This window comes from Corvus cornix, chromosome 2 (assembly GCF_000738735.6).
Source record: "Corvus cornix cornix isolate S_Up_H32 chromosome 2, ASM73873v5, whole genome shotgun sequence".
Classification (NCBI taxonomy): domain Eukaryota; kingdom Metazoa; phylum Chordata; class Aves; order Passeriformes; family Corvidae; genus Corvus; species Corvus cornix.
Genome location: NC_046333.1, coordinates 15,772,519 through 15,790,274, shown reverse-complemented (window position 1 = coordinate 15,790,274; position 17,756 = coordinate 15,772,519). Strand labels below are relative to the sequence as shown.

General features: G+C 36.2%; 1 protein-coding gene across 7 annotated transcripts in view; it reads right to left on the bottom strand.

Annotated features, from left to right (window-relative positions):
• Positions 1–17,756, bottom strand: part of MPP7 (membrane palmitoylated protein 7) — a 158,145-nt gene that overhangs the window by 93,745 nt on the left and 46,644 nt on the right. For all 7 annotated transcript variants that reach the window (XM_039572031.1, XM_039572026.1, XM_039572052.1 and 4 more), the window contains one exon: positions 8,239–8,357. In XM_039572031.1, coding sequence (XP_039427965.1) covers positions 8,239–8,357 — 119 coding nt within the window. The remainder of the gene's footprint in view (positions 1–8,238; positions 8,358–17,756) is intronic.

Below are 17,756 nucleotides of genomic sequence, written 5' to 3'. Positions count from 1 at the left end.
CTCTTAAAATGTTTTCACAGTGCAGAGGTTGGTTTGGGTAGTTATGACTTTCTGTTCTTAAAAGGAAAACAGTCCAAGACAGTAACAAAAAAAAATTGTTTTAAACACTCCCTCACATGTTCTGCCACAGAACTTCTGGTCCAAGGAAAAAGAACACTGTAGAAAAACAGTTTAAAATTACATTATCCTTGGATGTCTTGGATTTATCAGACTATTACTGAGTAGGTTATGAGACCTTTCATTAGTCTCAGTATCACAGACAAAAAATGTATCACTTTGGTTAAGTAAATATTGCACAAGCTTTGTAAGACAAGAAAAATCTGGGTATGAGCATAGATTTTGGTTCTAAAAGTTCTCTTTGAACTGCTGTACCAGTTTGGTTACCAGGCTGGTACACTGCCCCCTTGGTAACAATGAAATTACAAACTATTTATCTTAGAAGGATTGATTTCCTTATTTTACGTCCAGTACATTTTGGCTGGATTTCTGCTACTCTTTGGAGGTTTCCCAGCAGAAACTTTAAATCAATTACCACTGATCCAAAAAAAAGCCTCTGTCTGGACTTTAACCTAAACCAAAGTTTTTTCACATTCCAAAGCACTGATTTATTCACAAGTTTTAAGTAATACTCAAACACTTCACACCTCTGATTTAATAAGCTTATCTGCTTTATTTTTATTTTAAAAGTTTGTTGGTACACCCACCTGTAGAGACTTCTGATATCAACTTAATTTCTACAGCTTTTATGAAACTAAACTGTCAACAAGACAATTTGATCCTTTTGGGATCTGATCCTTGGATTTTTATGATTATTTTTAACAAAGTGGGCTGATAGAGGAGTTGATGACAGGAATGGGACTTCCTCATAAAAATCCAGATGAAAAGTTGCAAGTGTCTATTACTAAACACATTAGCAGCTCTGATGTAGAAACTGAAAGATCCTAGAGACATCAAATCTGTAAACTCCTGACAAAGAAGTTAACACTAGATAGTCAGTTTAACTTCTACCAAAAAGTACAAAATAATAATATATGAAAAAAAAAAAACACAAAAGAAGTATTTACCACAGGAGAACCCATTCAACAGACTTCAAATAGAAGGACAAAATGATTATGTCCACCAGCTGTCTGCTTCCTAGTAAGCGATATATTAGCTACAATTATAAAAAATACTTTTAGTTATAAAAAGTATCAGTTTAGTTATGTAGTTTTATTTTTATCCATATTTCACAATTCCATGATTCCGTCCACTTGGCCCTAACTTGCATTCTTCTACAAACAAGGCTACACCATCCAAAGCTATGCCTGAATAAATTGGAGGTGCATTTTTTCACTTTACTGAAGGCAAAAATAAGCACAGGTATGTATGAGTGAACGCACATGGCAAAACAACTTTGTCTTTACTCAGAGAAGAAACATGGAAGGTTGGGAGATTTAGCTATTATTTTAAAAGGAGTCCATTTTTATTTTGCTTCTTTTTGCCCAGTTATTACCTGATGTACTGTATTTTTATACTATAAAAGCAGAAACGAGTCAAAGAGTTCAACTCACACAGAGTGACCAGAAATTACCTGAATCTCAACAAGTGAAGCAGTCACTTGCTCAATGCCTGGCTGCTACCTACCTTTTTTCCTAATGTTTTCATGGAAACAGTATCAGCCTGAATAAAGAAAAGATCCTGTACTATTTTCTATAAAACTTCAATTACCTTATTTTGATTAATCTGATCACTGTTCCCATGGAAATTAAGTTTAAAGGCAGCTGACTGCCTCCAGCTAATAGTGATCTCTTTACTTACAGATTTCAGTTTCTGGCAATTGAGCAAGTCTCAAAAAATCACTTTGGCTTCAGAAGTAACACTTTTAAGTTTATGTGGCATTTCATGAGGAGTAACACCTTGCATTACACTTTTTTAAAATGTAATAATTTTGATGGAAGCAAAATGACTCATTGCTTCAGTGGTAATGACTCCAAATACGAATGCAAACTATTGTCAGTCATCAAGAAGCTTTCTTATAGAGCATTACTTTCCCAATAATTTTCAGCCTTAGGTAAGCAGAAGGCACGTGGCAAGTTTGTATTTTGGTATATAAATTAGACCATTACCTACAAATACTTTGCATGAGACGAGTACTGAAATTCTAGCACTCCTTCATATTTGTTCTGTACATAAAACCCAAGCAGAAAGCTTCAAAGATTAACTAGAGATCAACATTCCTCTCAGAAAATGAGAAAAAGAATGAGCAAAAGAAAAGTCTTAAAATTTCCTCCATGCAGATTTAGTATATCTTTGCAGATTCAGTATCCTAATACTGTCACATACTCCCCACTACCTACTGATAGGTAGTTCTTTAGAGCTGAAAACTGTATCGTGTTTTACCAATAGGAATTAAGGCAAGATTCGACCAAACCTGTTTCAACAAGAGAACAAGGACATCTTTACAAAAATTAAGATTTCCTCAATCTCTGATGATCTGGATTTAAAGAATGACAAATAACTGCCACCTATTATCTAATTCATCATTATTAATGACTTCAACTATAGTAAATTCCTTCTCCTCTTGCCAGAAATAGCAAAAGTTTCCACACCAGCACAACAGACCACATCTGTGCACTGTTTGGACAGTCTGCATTACAAGAGTGATCGCTTTACTTGTGCTGTGAGGAGCCTTTGCTTGCTTTCTCTAACTGAAAGATGTAAACTATAATGTACAAAGCAACCTTGCTTGATTCTCCTCTAAAGTTTGAAGAACAATTAATTTTCATTGGCCATGAATTGTTATTGGCTGTCAACCACCTTCTCCACACTCACACTTCCTCCCCCAGATGTCCAGGTGGTAAATCCTTACTCACACTGCCTTTTCCTTCATTTTTCCTATCTCCAAGGTAAACAGCACTTCAGACCTCCACATGAATTTAGAGACCTGCAGTCTATTCGCTTTACTGGGGAGGCACAGCTTTTAAAAGATAAATATGGTTGAGAACTTAGCGGTAAAGAACCTTAAGGTCTTCATATATCAAAGAAGCATTTTTGTGACTGAGCTATCAGATTCAATGAGTCCACCCACTCTAAGGTGGCCCATACATCTCTCCAACTCTCCAGTGCTTTGCCTCAAAACCACAACCCTCTCACATCTGTTAGATAACTGAGGTTAGGTACAAAACCCCAGTCCCACTTCCTCTTCCAGTGCATTTTCCAGGTTTGCTGTTCTTGGGTAACGGAGCACCTCTAAGCTCCTTCTGAGGTGGCTGGTTTTGTCTGCCCTGAAATCAGAAACCACTCTCACCACTGCCTTAACAGGTGCAAATACATTAGCCACCAAAATCCCCTCACAAACACACCCTGCTCTCTTCCTCTTCTATATAATGATTGACAGGAAAAAAAAAAAAGTGTTGAGACACATAGAAAATAGACAAATTGAACAATAAATTATGAAGATTGTATAAATATTAGTTCTAGAGAAAGTATATATGAAGAACAAAGCAATGGGAAAGTAAGTTTTGTATGTCCAGCAAAAAGTATTTCAATGTCAAACTTGAAGGGCAGAAGTAGTTAACAAATTGTCATCAGCCTTCCATGCAGAAAGCCAACTCTATCTCAGTATGATCTCCAACATTCATTTTTTTATCATGTGTCATGCTCAGTCTTACACTATCTGATACATCCTCCTCAGCCACCATCTACTTTTCAGGCACACTCAGAGATGTCATTCCCTCCGTTTATGGGTCACCCCCACCAAAAATACAGAAAAATACATTCAGAACAATCAATTGTCACACCCAACTGATATAATCTGAAGTCCATTTTCTCTACACTCCTATGGGAAGAAGATCCAAATCTTTGGATGCCTGAGCTTGTGCCCAGGCAGGAGCATTCACCATTTGGATGCACGACACAAGAGGTGAATGCACATGATCTGGGCAGCACACACCTGGATGTTAGCTGCAGAACAGCTGACATATCACACAGTAGGGGAAAGCTGCACCATATAAGCTTTCACAAATGCCAAAATAACCTGCACATCTCTTCCCACGTACAGTCCAGACTGAAGATTTAGTACATCATCTGCAGGTAGTTGATTTTGTCACTGAGGATGTGTCAAATCAATCCCTTTTGCTTTGCCTCGTCAACTTAGTTTTTGTAAATATTATCTTTGGTTTTTTTATTGCCAAAAATGGAACCACAGTATACTGAAACCATCCACATTTACATATTGAAAAATCTTGAGTATTCACACTGAAAATTTCCAGTGCTTCTATACCACAGTGACTGTAAAATTTGGGCTCTGTAATCATGTAATTCAATTTACATGCCAAAGAAATTTCACCAGGATATACTTGACTAGTTTATTTTTGGTATGTTTTTGCAATTTACATGGTCAACCTCTAGCACATAGAAAATGTACATTCTTAGAACTTCAAGTCAAATCATATCCAGGTGAAACCAGGAAAATTAGCACAAATTAAGGTTTTGCAGGGCCAGCTACCTAAAATACTATGAAGTTACAATAAAATGATTCCCCACGTATTCCCTACCTTTGCAGTAGCCTTTTTTCCTAGTTCAACACATAGCTTTTTGAATGTACAAACTCCTCCCTATCAAGAGAAAGAGCAACACCACTTGCTGTGGCTTCTTTTTCATAATGGAAAGTACAGTACTGAGTTGGCCAAAAACAATCAGCAAACTGCAGTTGGTTATGAAATGCTTTGGTAGCCGTGCAACAGAAAAGTTTACTCAACTCTTGAGCATTACATCCACAACCAGAAATGTGTAAGGCAACAGTGCGAGTGGAAGCTTCATCCTGGAGCTAAACAGACAAACAGTAAAACGTGTCTGGTGCACTAACAGCAAGCAAACGCACATGGAAATTCTTGCAGCTCCTCTAAAAATAATCCAGAGGAGTAGTTAGAGCAGATCTTTACTTGTCTTTTCTAAAAAATACCCAAGCTGAGCATGTGTACCATTTCAAGTATCGGCTATGTCAGTGCTCATAATTACCCTAAAGGATCTACCCTTCATGTTTCTATTCCATAAATCTCTACAGAATTAATGGGATCTCTGCTATATAAAAAGGAATGAGACAGCTGAAGATTTTTGGTAAAATTTGAGAGAGTCATGTAAGAAGACAAGGAAGTAACAAATTTTAAACACTATCCAGAACCAGTTTTCTCTTCCAAACTGTCAACAACAGTTGTGGATTCCCTCTTCTCTGTACTTTGTAAACTAAAATCTAATCAACAGATTCCTTTGTGAAGAAAAGGGACAGCAAGAACAGTTGCATCAGTGTTTGCTGGTTTTACTAACTACAATAGGAATGTAATGTAGGGAACAATCCAGTATTTGCAGGGGAATGGATTGGATGACCTAATACAACTTTTCCATTTCTAACTCCTTAGAACAGCTCAGGCTGATTCAAGTTCTCAAAGAGATTTCTATCCAACAATACTGAATGAAGAGAACTCAAAGACAAGGTTTGGGGCTTTTTTTTTTCCTTCTTCTTTTTTTCTTTTCAATATTAAGAGAGCCAGAATAGCAAACCATATGCTATAGTATACAACAATGAAGAAAAAGCTATAGTAATTAAATACCCATAAAATGTGGAAAATTGATACAAAAAGTAGAAAGTTCCTTTTGTACTTAAGTCTTTCAATAATCTTGGAGCATTTTATCCATTTTATAACTTAGGAAAAAAGCTCTTTTATAATATCTGAAATTATTAAACAGTAAGGTAAGAAGATCAGTGTAGAAACTTTTCTTAAGTGATGTGTTAAAATAGAGAAATATCAGTGTTAATTAGTAGTATACCCATGTTCGTTTTCTTCCTACACTGCCACATACCAGGATCACAACATCCTTGGCTCAAAGCTAGTGCACACTTTTTCCTTTCTTTTTTCTTTTATTACAAAATATGTGTCATCATTCTCTGCCTGCAGAATTAAAAACATTTGTCTTTGCAAGTACAGTTGACTTTAAGAAGTTACTGCTAGGAAAAACAGTCTTTCAAATAAGACACCAGAACTCAGAAAGAAAGATTTGGCACTCCCGAGGTCTTGTAACAAAGAAAAACTATGGCAGATGGGGTTCATTCTTCTGCTCTTTCAGGTCTCTTCCAAAAAGGCTAGGGACTCTCTTCTCTGAAACTTGAGAGGATAATGAACAGTCCTTCTAAAAATGCATTAAAGGTCAAACAAATACCATGGGTTTCACATACAGTTAAGCCCATCTTGAGGCAGGTATATGAACTAGATAACATTTTGAAAGCTCTTCATACCCTACTTTATATACTACAACTCCACAGAAATCAAAGGTGAGGTTCGAAAGCCTGTGACATACACTGGGTCAGACCAGATGCTCTTAATAATCTCAGTTCTTGTAATTAAAAAACTTTGTCTCTCAAATGAAATTAATATATTGTTTTAAAGAAGGGCAACTAGTGAACACTAAAGATGTAGTTTTGAGATTTCAAGAATGACATCTATTTTAAGATAGTGTGAGGCTTAATAGGACATTAAAAGAAGCATCAGCAGGGTCAGAGTTTCATGTATATTTAATATTTGGACCTACAGAGCACAAGATAAATAATTAAGATGGTTGGAATATTTCAGCACCCTCTTGTTGTAACTGCAATAAAGTGACCATTCCTTGATCCCCTTTCTCATCTTTATTTTCTGTTACAGTGAGAAAGTCCAATCCACCCTGCAACAACAAACAACATGGTAACCAGGACATGCAACCACGAGAGCTGCTACGAAAGCCAACTGCTCCATACTGAAAGCATACTCCAAGTGAGTAAACCAGTTAACTGCTGTCTTCTTTTGGAATAAGGGGCAAAAGGCAGTAAGTGAAGGAGTTTGAAAAACTTTAGGTTTTGGCTCGATAAAAAATTAGAACAAGTGTTGGAGTGACAATGTTTCACAGATCCACACTCATTTTCTAGCCAGCCTTCTTTAATTCCCAAACCAGAAAGAAACCTAATTTAGCAACTGACCTAACGTTTTGCTTAGATGCACACCACTGTCAGCCTACATCAGAAGGATGACTGGTATTCCTCTTACAGTGATCTTCTGAGCCACCTGCACAGACAGCTGCAGCAAAGCCGCAAGGAGTCTGGGAATTACAGCACTTTAGAAACTTTGATGAAATTCTTTAGGCAAGCAAGTATTGCCAAGCACTGTTCCACTGTTTGTTGCTTTTGTGTATCAACTGCCAGAAGGCACTTATGTTTACTTTTATATGTAAATTCTCAGATATTTTGAAAAGTATCACCAAGCACTTGACCAAGTATCAACATTATTATATCTTTTTCCAGAATAAAATAGCTAAAGAAATGGGAAAATGTGAGTCTTTCAAACCTACTTAGAAATAATCCCTATTTTAAGCTTCCCCTAGATCAGTAATTGACAAGGGTTAACAAATTCTGTACAAGTCTGCATATATTCATGGCATGGGTAACTACCATCTACTGACTCATTTGAGACCTCAGAATTTCTTTCCAGCTTGAATTAGGTCTGTACTGGGGATTGACAACATATTTACCATTTTGTAGGAGTGGAATAATTTTAACCAGCTGATTGGTCCCATTTTTCAGCTATACACAATTTTCAGATTATTGGGGTAGCTCTGTGTACTCTGACGGCACGCTTTGATTTCTTGTTGCTGATCATTTTTGTAGCATAATATTTTACTCAAGTATTCGTCCAACTTATTTTAGGCTGTACTTTAGTCCAGCATATTTATGAGCAAAACACAATATTAAATGGAGACAAGCCAATAAAAGAAACAGCTTACTAGAATTTCAGTTGACTTTGTTAAAGGAAATTATTTTAAATTAATGTGGCTACTGAACTCTTGCCATACTTGACCTCAGAAAATATATTCCTTCTAATTTTTGCTGTGAACATTTATTTATTTAAGCTAAACTCCAGGTCTTGAATGTTGACCATAAAGAAGTGTCAGATTTCCTGCTACTATTTCGTACTCTTTTTTTCCTAAACAAGGGCAAACAACATATGTTTGTTGCATTAGCATTACACTGCCAGAACATCACTCTTAAATGAAATCATCTATGTATTTTTGGTAAAATCTTATTTAACAACTTCCACCCTGACAGAAACAGACTTAAAACAAGGCTGTTTTGTTTTCACTGAGCAACAGTTTGGTCACAGGTTTACTAGATGGCGCTCAAAACATTTTTCCATATGCTCTTCTCAAAGAGAATCTGACTTAAATGTGGTTTACCTTCACCAGTGAATGAAGGCTTTTTTCACCAAACATATCCCAGAGGAAGGTCAGGTCTTCCTGGCTGTCCACATGTGGCTGCAGCTGGGCTGGCAATGCAGCCAGCAGCTCGTACAGACCTATAAAATGAAAATAAAACACAAAGTGTAATCTAGGGTGATCTCATTAATTTCACTTAACAGTTCTGTGTAATTGGCTGCCTGGACCATGTCATTTTAACTGAAGAGGGAGTCTGGAGTATCCGGCACAACATTAACTTGTAGAACCAAAAGGAACATTTAGAAAAAATTACTAAGAAACAAGTATTAGCAGCGTACTTTTTACCTTGTCACAGTTGTCAAGCTTCTACATCCATATATATTTACACAAGGTTATGCAGAAATTCATAAAGGTTTTGAAAAAAGGACAAACCCAGAAAAAAACATACATTCCTTTGCTTAATCGTTATTCCATTTCCCTTGATGTTAGCCAAAGAGTGAAATGAGTCATGAATAGGAAAAACTTCCTTAAAAGAACAGAAACTGGATAGGGTGGTCCATTAAAAAAAGGTTCGTGGTTTCTCTAAATATTTCTTGCTAATATATTGCTTAATATTTTTTTCAATTCTGTGTTCAGCAAGGATCCACAGCAATAGAAAAGCAACTTCTCTGTTTTGCAAGATTAAACTTTGAAAAACAAAACCAACACAATTTTCCCAGACATACATACACCCAGAAATATTTCAATAACATTTTTAATTTGCAGGTATTTGAGATTCTCTCTAGGGTTAAAGCAACTGCTGTTCTCCGTTATTTGTGGCACACCTCAGCAGCGGTCTCTGAGGGGCAGACAGTAGCACACTGTTCCACAGTAGCGTACAGCATAAAATATCCATCGTGCATACAGGCCATCAAAGTGCTGTTCAAAAAATGTAGCAACAGTGTTTGCAGCAGTCCTCTTTAGGGAGGTAACCTGGAATGAGCTGATATCAATTCATAGCACATGTTTAATTTTCCAGTGGGATTACTCGGGGTAAAAAGGACAAAATGCCTTTTTCTCCTGTCTGCTGTCTACAAAAACACCAATAGTCTCCTGGGATCCAAGATACACGGTCCTGTTATTATTTTTAGTCTGAGTAAGTGCTGCTGTTCATCACAAGAACAGATTTACAACATATTCTACTGGTAAAAGAACACTGTTTTAAATTACAGGCTACATATTGTTATTATGCTTATTATCTCCTTAAAACTTATAATTTAGAATATTTATTAGTAAACATAATTTCACAACCTTTTCAGGCAGTACATATCCCTTTCAACATTACATACATCACCTTTGGGTTCTGATTATTTACATTTTCATCTTTTTAATGCCTCTCGGTAAAATATTTTGGGGAAAAAAGCTCTTTCCAGATATATTCTTTTTGTGCTCCAAGCATTTTTTGGTGGTTCGTATTCATTTATCTTAGAATCCTGCTTTTATTTAAATTTGTTCTCATTTTTGCTTCAGAAATACTGCAAAAAGAAGATACAACTCAAACCATTACAATTTTGCAGACAGAAAAAAAGACCATCAAGCTTTGCCTAGCAAGATACAATCAGCGATTGAGCTGACACCCTGAGAAAAGAGGTATGAATGGGATTTGTGGCTACAACATCCCACACAATTAGAACTTCAGAACTTAGCAAAAACGGTTGTTTTTATCACACAATTTATGAAAACATTTTTATTTAGAAAATTTTAAAAAACATTTATTTTCTCTTAGAAAATTAAAACATTTATTTATTTTCTTTCATTTAGAAAATTTAAAAAATTCTTTACAGTTGGCCACTTTTCTTACTGCAAATATATTTACCTCAAAAAAACCTGAAGGTTGTCAGGAAATGGAAAAGAAATCTTCAATGTAACTTGCACTGTGGCATAACTGCTTAGGAACAATTCATGCATGTCATTCAGAAGAAAGAAAATAGTAACTTCAGCCACTTCCTTAAAATAAAAGACATGTAACAAAGTAAGCTTTCTTTTCCTTGGTCCATCAGATCTGCTTAAATTCCACATGTAATCAACTATAAAACTATTCTCTCCTTGTAACTTGCTCCTCAAAGCTTTGACAATCAAATCCCTAGTGAAAAATAAAATGAAAGTTTGTATTTCCTGATGGATTAACTATTAGTGACACAGGGAGGGACTGAATCTGCCCATAATGAGACTTTGGTTTTACACACAAAACTCCCAGAGAAAAACCCTGCCTGCCAGCACTCCAGGAGTGCTGAACCCTGCAGGTGCTCACACACATGAAGGTTTCACATCCGGCTCAAAAGTTTCTGTGGACTATACTTACTTATATATCCCTGAATTGCCCATTCCAGAGAAATGGGCGTCCATGTCCCTAGTGTGCTACTCCAGCTTCCACAGCAATGCACTCAATCTGTGCAACTCTCCTGGGGAAGTAGAGACAATTAGAGAGGTGCTGACTGATTTTATCCAATATCATAGCCATGTTTCTAGTTCTTCCCTGCTTTGGCTCTAGAGTCCAGTGTTTATAGCTTTCAGCCAGAAGGAAATGAGAATCCAGCCCTTCTCTGCAGCAGTGGAAACTGAGGACTGTGCCATGCAGTGTCCTGGAGAACAGCATGCTCTTGCTCTTCAGACTCCTCCTGAAACGGAACACTATGTAGCCGGGAATTAAAAAAACAACTCAATCAAGGAGCCAGGTAAAAATCAGGCAGAAGGAGGACTTAATGTATTAACCTGGGGAGAACACAAAACAAAGATCTAGAACATGTTTAAAGTTAAATTTGTGTAATTCCAGATCACCTGACTCAGCTCCAGAAGGTAATGGCAGAAGGTGGTAGCACCTGTACAGATTTACCTTTTCTCTTGTTCCTTCTTGTTCCTTCTGTGGTGCATAGAATCAAAAATTTTCAGATGAGCATTTTGATTTTTATATATTAAGAAATACAGTATGTGGATCTACACACACCTCCAAGTAAAACATGTTTTTTACTTGTGTCTAAATTACATGAAATGTGTTGTTATTCATTACACTGTGAAGAAACAGTGAAAATTGTGGCTGGCATGTGACTTTTACCAGCACATGGCATATGAAAGAAAGTGCTTTTGTGATATGGACAGGGACACAATAATTTGTCAAGTTAGTGTAAACTGGTAATGAAGTTGACACCACTATATTGGCAGCCAAACATTGGCCTAAGTTTAATTACCAAATCTCACAAATTGTCACATGCATCTTTCCTACACATGAAGGGCAGTAGCTCAAATTCCTGCAGCCCTGTAAGATCTCACTGTACACAGATGCTGCCATGCAGCAATAGAAATAATCTGAATTTCATAGTAGAGTGCTTCAGATCAACTTCAAACCTCCTGCAAAACTTGTAAGTAGTATCTCAGGTGGTTCTAGAAGTCAGAGCCAAAGGCCATGGAAAAAAAATGCAAGTTTAACAATGGTTTTAGTACTGCCAGGCTGTTAAAACCACACTTTCTTTTAATTGTTCCAGTAGCAATTATGTAGTCTGAAGGGATGCCATACCAAGGACTTTTGATTACTTCTAAAACCAAAAATTAACTTTCCAAAAGATCATAGTGATACCCCCTAAAATACAGATGGTTTTGCAAATTAAAAACACATATTCATCACATAAGCCCTGGAGTGAGATGTATCAGTACCTCCAAGTTGAATGCTACCACTGCCTGCCAGGCCTTGACTGTGCTCTTGGTCTCAATTTTGATGTTTCTCTTGAAGTCCCACCTTCTTGAGTCATATGGCATGCATTTTTTTGAAAGGTGCCCACAATGTAAATAAACACAACCAAGAGCTTTAAAAAAACGTATCTACAAGTTGTTTAAATTAAAAAAAAAAAAAAGCAAAAAAAAAAAAGTCCCATTGTTTTTAATGCCTGATGTTGGCAGCACTCTGTGGAGTGTCTTGCAAAAAAAATTTTTTTTGCTTTTATTATACGCTGTTGCTATTGTACTTAGTTTCTTGATTTTTTTTTTAGTCTAGTGTAAGTTAAATCAGCATTTATATTTAAAAGGAATCATGCACCCATTGGAATTAACTAGTATCAAAATATTTTGGGTGTCAAAATTCAGAAAACAGGACTTACACAAGAAAAACTAATTTATTTCAATTTTTAAAAGTAGGTAGTTTATTCCCAGAAGACCTGAGCATACATAAAAAAAACCCTAACAATGTGATTAAACATGGAGATGTAAGACAATTATGCAATTTTAAGAGGGGAAGTAAGTTTGATGATTCCTACAGCTCAGGGCAGGGGGAACCCTAACACCCATCACAATGTAATCACACCTGAACATACCCAGATTAGTGGAACAGGAGCAAAAAGGGCCCTTGCTATGTTAAACAAGGTCACATAATCGAGTGGCAGTAACAGGAGCTAATTCCAGATAAATGAAGAAGCTCCTATTTTAGATACCAGCATGCTGCTATTTATATTCATGTAATATAAATTAGGTACAGTATCTAACACTTCCGTGAACTCAGTAAAACCCTATAGAATGAAACTCCTACTAAAAGCAGACAAGCATTGCACATGGGAATATAATTATAAAACTGTTGTAAGAGTGGAAGGGGGAGAGGGTTGTTTGAAGGTACTTATAGAGTCTATTAAATCTGATTGCCTGACTCAGAATAAAGAGATTTAAAAGTAATAAATTAACACTGGACAAACAATAAATTTTTCATAAAATTTAGTTCATTCAAGAACAGTGCCATAGGGAATTAAAATCCATTAACTAGATAGCTTTGCCTACAGAAATAGTCCATATAAACTACACACATGTAGATAACCTAAATCCACATCACAATCCAAAACTAAAATTTACAACAGTTTGTCATGGACAGAGAAACTACTCTGAAGCTTTTGGACTTGTTGCAAGAACAGGTAAGACAAAATGGCTGCAGAATAAGTCCTGTAGCATTCTGCCAGCTTGAACTAAGGTAATTTCAAGGGAAAATCCAGCTATGTTTGAAAATTCAGCACTGTCCCTGCCTAAAAGAGTAAGAGATAAATTTCAACTTGTTTTTTCAACACACTTAAGCAGTTACTGTCTTCAGAGCATCTTCAGCTTTTTCTAAACTTAATTAATACAATTTAGTTTTATTTGATCTGAAGACCAAAATGTAGAATAATACCAATTCCAATTTAAAAACGTGTGCACTAGATTTGCACAAGTAATCAGACTTAATAGTAAGAAGCAATGGAAACCTTTTAAATCAGAAACAACAGGACATTAAAAAATTTTTCCAGTTTTAGAAAATTGCTTCCTTTGTAGTGTTATATTCTACAGAAGACTGCTTGTTCCTAGGAGGAGAATAAATGGCTAAGCAATTGATGAAACTGTTCCCAAACTGAACCACTCACACTGCAGATTCCAGATGCTCTACATTCTTGACATCAGAATGGAAAAATTTACTGTTAGTCTAGAGAAATTTAATATCACCATTCTTGTCATATCCTTCATAGCTTCATTATTAGGACAAGTCTGTGGAAGCTATAAACTAGTGCTAAATGATAAAAAATATGGGCTCTGCGTTCCATCACTCTTGCATATTACAAGAAAACACCAACTTTGTTTTGGTTAGCGTAAGGGAAGAAATGGAAACATGGATATGCCTTTGCTTTCATATGCTAATTAATTTCCTGAATTAGCATTCTGAACAATGATGCCAGACTTCAAATCTAGAATTTTTACAGCAACTGAGGGATAATAAACACTAAAGAACATATATCTGAAGGCCCAGAACAACACTGTAAAAATTTATTGTATTAATAAAATGGGACAAACCAACCTTTAAATTTTCCACTTTGTCAAAGGTAAAATAATCAGCACCATTTGCTGCCATTTATAACAAGCTGACATTTTTTCACATTTGAACTGTACTTTATGGTTCTATGAAGGCTCAGACGTTTGCCTTACACACAAGCAAGCAGCATTGCAGTACAAACACTTGTTCTGACATCCTTGCTGTTGAATAACAAAATCAGTCACTAACATCAAATAGTGAAAATTATTTCATTATGAAATTTGAGATTAGTATTTATGCACAGGTTCAAATAAGAACATACGCAGTATGTCTGCACATTAGGATGGCCACACTGCACTGTCCTATCAGACTCCAGCTGTAAAAAGACCACTATGTGCTCAAATTTATGTACTCCAAATAATTCTTTTTTTATGTTCTCTTAAGTAATTCCACTGAATATATGGGCTTGCTGACACTACAAAAAGTTAAAGATTAACAATTTTTCTCTGCAGAGCCAGATGGATTAACTCGTTCCAATAAGTACCTTTTTTTAAATTTTGCAGTTTAGTGTTCCTAAAAAAAAAAATTAATTTTCAAAGTTACAGAACACCAAGTAACTAGATAATCATGACATGCAAGTGTGATCGGCATCTTGGGAAAAATACCTGTTTTGATTTATTTGCTAATTCACAAAAAAAAGTAAAATGCTGAAATCCTTACAGATGGCAGAGCAATATAAATATCAGTGTTGCATATTTTTTCTAATTAAAAAAAGAATTTTACTGTAAGAGTCCTCAAAGAACAAGACCACATAATCATAAGGGCAATAGTATTGTAACTTAAAAGTTGTACCTAATTTTTATTCCTCCAAGCTACAGTAAATTTGTTAACCCACCTTAAAACAACGTTATGACAGAAAATGTTGAACAAGTGATCATTTAAACCCATCACTTTTAAAAATATTATTTCCTTCAAAATGGAAAAGTCTTTAGTTTTGGAACTTGGCTCCTGGAGCTAAAGAACATGCAGTTGTTTGAAACAGTTATTGGTCTTTTAGGATTTGTCTCAACATGTGTATTTCAGATTTAACATACCACATACTGTTAACGTTCTGATGTGAGTTAAAGAGTTGATCTCTATTTGCATCCATACAGGGCAAGCCTGTTGCTGCAAAGTTCTTGCTTGTATGGCTCATCAAAGCTGTGTCAAAATCAAAACCCCTCAAAAATGTAGTTACTAAACACTGTGTCAACATGGATATTTTCGAAGTTCATAAAATGTACTTTATGAGTATTCAAAAGCTTACCTATTATCTGCAAGAATAACACATACATAAAACTGATTTAAAGTCACCCATCAAGGACAAATTAACAAGCAGCTTGTGGAAAACTCATACAAAAATTTGATATTCCTTTTTTAAAACAACAACAAAAAAAATCCTGGCTCCTCCAATGAAGCCTGCACACTATGGCACCTTGAATAACCTTGACTAATTGACTGGTCCTTTCCATAGACATCAGCTTGGCAAGTCTTTAGTGTTTCTATCTAGATCTTCATCAGCCCTAGAGGAGGCAATAGCAAGTACCTGGCAGGCGGTCAGGAAAGAACTCATTCCAGCACTAGGAAGGCACTGGACACACTGGCCACGTTTAACTCTTCAGTCACAGTTTGCGAGATTGTAAGAGACTTGTCACTGGGGAGGGGCAGCAAGGAGTACTACACATAGCATTTTACACCAGCAAAAGGAGGACACAATATCTCACTGAGAGAATAAAGACTTCAAACAATAGAAATCTACACTATTTTCAAATCAGTTGTGCCTCAGAATAATGGAAACACTATTTGATTACCATGTATCTCAACCTCCCATGGTCAAGATACATGTTAATCATGTATCTCATACAGAATATATCTGTCACGAGAGTAGAAGAAGAACTCCTGCAATCCTAGGCAGTACTGATGCCTGAAATTAAATCAGTATATTATTTCAGTCTTATGATTGACTGTAGGACCTAGTTTAGGAATTAACACTCAAAAAAAGTGATGCCAATACATCAATCAGTCATATACATACAGCCACATACACTTGATATAAAAGTTTACAGAAGAATATAGGAATTTACACAAATTTAAAAAGTCAAGTATATTGACAGACTGAGGAAGTTGGGGCTGTTCAGCCTGGAGAAGAGAAGTGTGCACAGAGACCTCCTAGCAAATTTCCAATATCTGCAGCAGGCCTACAAGGAAGGCTGGAGAGGAACTCTTTGCCAGGAACTGTAGAGATAGGACAAGAAGTAATGGTTCAAACTGAAAGAGGGGAAATTTAGGTTAGTGCAGGGAAGAAATTCTTTGTGATTAGATTGGTGAAGCACTGGTACAGGCTGTTCCCAGAAGCTGGGGCTGTCCCATCCCTGGCAGTGTTCAAGGCCAGGTTGGATGGGGCTCTGAGCAACCTGGCCTAGTGAAAGGTGTTTGAAGTTAGATGTGTTTGAAGGGGTTTGAAGTTAGATGATCTTTAAGGTCCCTGTCAGTCCAAACCATTCTATGATCCTATATCATCACCTTATCTTGAAAGTAAATTTAGGAAAGCAAACTATTTGAAATAATTAAATTATTTCATAGTTTATATTTAAGACTAGTATGTTGCTTTGAGGTGGTTTTTGTGTTTGTTGGGTTTTTTTCTAAACCTATGTGTTATTAAAAAAACCCAAACATTTTTGAACCCTGTATTTCACAGCAGGCAACAGCTAACAGGGAAGCTTTTCATTACCTCTTAGTAGTAATAAACTGCCTTTTGATTAACAGGTTTAGTTCTTTTAAATCAGCCAAGATTTGATGTGATATTGGCTGAGAAGCCACAGAACCTTCCATCCGACACTAAATGCACACAATATGTCGGCTCTGCTGGCTAACCTGGATGCTGGCACAGCTACACTTGAGCAGGACAGCACAGCAGTCTGCTCTCAGCAAAGGACACCTGGCATCACTAGAACTGTCACCCACTTGTGTAACTACAGCTTTTGGTCCAACAAACAGAGACATATATAACAGAGCCTCTGCTTAGAAATAGTATAGGCTATTGTGCTTCCAAATTTACTACAGAACTACACACTGCTCACCAAAAAAAAAAAGGGGGTAAAATTGTTTCAGCTGCCATATCATTTGGATTTAAATTTGTGTCCAGAAACTGGAACAGGTTTGAAGAGTTTACCCATCAGTAAATATGCTTACACACATTTTCTGATTCCACACTGCTGAATCAGTCTAGCATAATATAAAATATTAACAAAAACCAGAACCATTTAGAGACATTTCATTTCACTTTGAACAAATTTTCCAAGTCACCATAAATATGTTGATACCAAAATAAATACCCTTTCCAACACCAGCAAGTTATATTTTTAAAAATTAAATCAGATTGCAGTTAAAGCTAGCCATACATCTCATACTTTCCCAAATCTTTCAAATTAATGTTAGCCTAAAAGCCATTTAATGCCTCTGGCAGATGGAGATAGGGAGAAATCAAGAATGCAAGGATAAAATATTGGCTCTACTTATTAATTCAGTATAAATTTTGCCTCGGCTATCATATCCATTTTCATGTATATCTAGCCATATCTATGCATTTCAATGTGCTGAGGAATTTAAGCAGCCTTGAAATTGTGATGCAGCCAAGGCATTTACATACTACACTTGCTGCAGCACACCTATGCCTAAGTCGTAATCACGAGTGTAAAGCAGGCGAGTGAAG